The sequence below is a fragment of the Austrofundulus limnaeus genome, unplaced genomic scaffold (genome assembly GCF_001266775.1).
Source record: "Austrofundulus limnaeus strain Quisiro unplaced genomic scaffold, Austrofundulus_limnaeus-1.0 Scaffold19, whole genome shotgun sequence".
Taxonomy (NCBI): domain Eukaryota; kingdom Metazoa; phylum Chordata; class Actinopteri; order Cyprinodontiformes; family Rivulidae; genus Austrofundulus; species Austrofundulus limnaeus.
The window spans coordinates 1,861,046-1,864,990 of NW_013952421.1; the positions used below are offsets into that span (position 1 = coordinate 1,861,046).

The following is a 3,945-nucleotide window of genomic DNA, read 5'->3' on the forward strand; positions in this document are numbered from 1 at the left end:
CACACACACACACACACACACACACACACACACACACACACTTTTATTGACAGTAAAAATACAAATATATCTTTCTCATAATAAGGTGTCGTATGTAACAGAGTATTTGTCTGATGTTGGTGACAAAACATGTAACTAATGACAGTTTCAAATCAGTGGCATCAAATGCATCGATTGCAGTTTTCTTTAGCGGATTCCAGTTTCCGATTTTTTTTGTAAAGTTCTGATTCAGTATTTCTGATGTTGTCCTCACTGTGTCAGCGTACAAACACAACTTTGTAATTTAGGTTTGGATTGAAAGTTTGACCGTGCTCAGTTTAAAACATACAAAAAGATCATTGTGTCATACTGCCTGAACTAAAAGTCCTGTTTCCACAGGATCTGTTGGTGGATACGACCCTCTTCAATAAGAAGGTGCGGTGGGCCGATGGCTTCGTTCTAGTCTACAGCATCTGCGACAGAGCCAGCTTCAACGCCGTCAACAAGCTGGTCCAGAGCATCAGGTCCACCAAAGGCTTCCKCAGCGAAGACAAGGCGCCCATTGTGATCGTGGGCAACAAAAGGGACCTGAACCACAGGCGGACGGTGCCGAGCGAGGAGGGCCGGCTGCTGGCTCTGAACACAGACTGCCTCTTCTATGAGGTTTCGGCAGCGGAGGACTACCACAGCGTGCTCACCGTGTTCCGTGGACTCACGGAGCGGATGAGGGACGCCAAGCTGACGAGCACCAAAAGACCTCTGAGACTGAAGGGCATTGTGAAAAGCATGTCGGCGGTGTTCGCCAGGAGGCGGACAGACTCACTGTGAGAGGCTGGAACTGTGCCGTTTTCTGGGACGAAGTTRCAAACCTGACTGAGCGTCAAGAAGACGCCAATGAACCTCTGAAAACAAAACATTTAGACATATAACCTGCTCTGTTGTGCCACTGACTGTAAAGTGATTTTATTTATTTACTGTATTTAAACTGAAATGGATTCAAATCGAAGGAAATTCTACGGAAGACGTAAACTATATATTTGCCAAAGAAATTGTTATAAGCTGTGGTGGGCAAAGCTAACCAGAAAGTTAGCATCGCTAACTCATAATCTGCTAACTAAAAACACAGCTTTGTTAATGCTAAACTGCTAAACCTGTAAAACAAATTAGAGGAAGCTAACGCTAAACATGTAAAAAAAAAGATCAATTATTAATCATAAATTAATGCTAAAAACCTATACAAGTTGTAATGCGATGGTCGTTCGTAGGAGGAGAGCTAGCTTAGCATAAACCATGTGCTTCGGTGCAGCTCCGAAAAGAGCGACAGCTTTTTGGTTCCCACATGTACTACTTTATTACAGAACTTGAAACCATACAAAGCCAGGTCTGCACGGCACTAAATCTACATTCATACATGAATAAATAGATAATAGTCCATGATCCTTCACCATCATTCATTACCGAGGTTGAGCAGCAGAGCAGCTAAGCGCGTACACAGTGCAAGGCTTTAGCTCTGAACTCTTATGCTGCGTTCACACCGAACGTGATTTCAGCTTCAAAATCACATCCAACGCTTCAAGTCAGACGCTTGTGCACTTTGAGGTCAGACGCAGGTCAGCTCTTGAAGCGCTGCACGGCAAGAGCCTCCCCGCCCCTCCCTCCTCTGTTGGACTCTGTTTAATGTCGGACGAGGAAGTGGCTTTGCTTTATTTACAGAGAGCAAGAGCATGTCACGTTCATCAGATAATTAATTCATAATTAATTCACCAGATAATTCAGATACGTTCTGAGTTTCATCACCCAGGAGCTGCGGGAGAGGCTCACAGCTCGCTTTCAGGACTATTTTTGTCCCGAGTCCAGTCTGATGAGTCGCTGCCACGCATTGGTGCGGATATCTCCTGTCAGGACACCGACTGCAGGCACTCCATTTCAGCTAAAGAGCTCCTCTCTGTCTGTTTCAGGTTAGTGGACATCATTCAGTAAACTGTCCCGTCGGGAAATATGTCGCTACGTCACACAATGGAGTCTCTCTGATTGGTTGACGCGGCGCGTCGAGCTGCATAAGTTCAGATTTTCTAACTTCAGCGATTTGCACCTCAGCGCGTCGAACACTGAGATAGTTCAAATCGCGCTGCTCTAATCGCGCTTGAGGCGCCGCAGCCCTTCCCGACGCTAATTGAAGCGCGTCCACCATAGACTTTGTATGTAAACCTGATGCTCCTGATGCTGAAATCGCGTTCGGTGTGAACGCACCATTAGCATTCACAACATCCTATGTTATAACAGAAGAGGCGCCATCGTGTGGCACTAAAAAGGTACTACAACAGTGATATACATACTGACTGTTACAAAGTGTACAAGTAAAATATAGTGGAAGCTAACGCTAATGAAGGACTGCCACTCAGTCTGCATCACACATCTTCGTCTCCTTCAAGCTGAGGTGGGACTGACAAAAACCTGTTGATGTTAGTTTAATGGTTGGCGGTCAGCAGACTTAAGGTTAGCAAAACTCAATTTAGAGGACCGGGGCCGCCAACGGTTTTCAAAGTTAGTGAAAAAGCTCCTCCGCYAAATGAAAAATTAGATCCATTAGTAGCAGATTAGCTGACCCACTCCCACCACTGGTTATAAGCCTCATCGAGCTCTTCAGAGGATTAAAACATCCGTCATTGATTTCTTATCAGTTTCTGAATGACTGATAATCATAGATAAAAGGGACTGAATGGATAAAGAAGTTTTAGATTCAATCAGGTCTCGTTTTAGTTCAGGCGTTACTCTGAAACTCAGCTTTTGTCTGTTATTGAGTTAATTTGATCAGAAGTAGCTCTGTCCTCTCTGCACTCATGAGTAAACCTAACTGTTTGGGAGCCGTTGAGCTTCAGCGTGGGTGAATTTTTCTGAAAGGAAAGTTTTTCTCAGTTTGATAAGACTGTGTAGAAAAGAAAAATGTTTGTGGACATTATTTAAACCTGTAACGAGTTCCTGAAAGTAAAGACATCAGATTTGTTGTTACAGGGGTGGAAATTAAACATTAAGCATTTTTCTACCTGTATTTTATCACATGCAACAAGGAAACTGTGTAAAGTTTGAGCATTTTTTTAATAAAACACATTATTTTACAATTTAAAAATGTCTGTTGCAGTTTATGACAATATCTGAATAAAAGTGGATTAATGAATAAACACCAGATGTCTACAAGCAGAAACTCATATTTTAAASATCAGAATCGCAGCTTCAAACAATAATGTTCTTAATTTGTGTTTGTTCGCAATCTATCTCACAAACTACCGTACAAAATTTAATACAAATTTCCAAAAGTAATTTAATGAGCATCTACTGTTTAACTGATTTAAGAAGGCCGCCAGTCAGCTGACACAAAAAAATTCAGTCCATTTTTCGTATAATGACTTAAAGTTTGGTGTGCTAGTAGCTTACTCTGATCCCCRACACATATTCTGTGCACAGATTGTGGAAGATTTTCAGATAAAAAATTCTTATTTATTTGTAGTTAATTGCTTTTTGTCCATTATGAAAATATCTCATTAACCACTGAATGTAATTTGATTAAAACTCAGGAAATAATCTTTGGGTTCACCCTGGTTACCTTTTGGATTCAACCCAATTCAAGATGATTGACATAGTCAACTGTCTTTGAAAAGCACACAAATAAATCAGTCATTCTCAGAGATATTTTGCTAATGTTTGTCATGGTAGTAGCTGAGACCATTACAAAGGTGTTAGCATTAACTCTATTAGTAAAATATATCAAGAACCATTATTAGATTTGAATGAAACTCAATTTTCATTTCAAAATTTTAATATAAAAATGATCATTTATTTTGATAATTTAACAAATCTGCATTCAACCTCCAATATTTTTTTATATTCAAAACCTTTTTTTTAAACCTGTTCTAATCCTGCTCCGTTAAACTCAGTGTGACCCCGGAGATTAGTCACAGGAGGGTCCTG

General features: G+C 40.9%; 1 protein-coding gene across 1 annotated transcript in view; it reads left to right on the top strand.

Annotated features, from left to right (window-relative positions):
- si:dkeyp-59c12.1 overlaps nt 1-1,563 on the top strand; it is a 14,551-nt gene extending 12,988 nt beyond the window's left edge. The window contains exon 5 of the mRNA XM_014003436.1: nt 379-1,563. Within this exon, the coding sequence (XP_013858890.1) occupies nt 379-807 (429 nt within the window). The 3' untranslated portion in view covers nt 808-1,563. The remainder of the gene's footprint in view (nt 1-378) is intronic.
- Nucleotides 1,564-3,945: the final 2,382 nt, after the last annotated feature.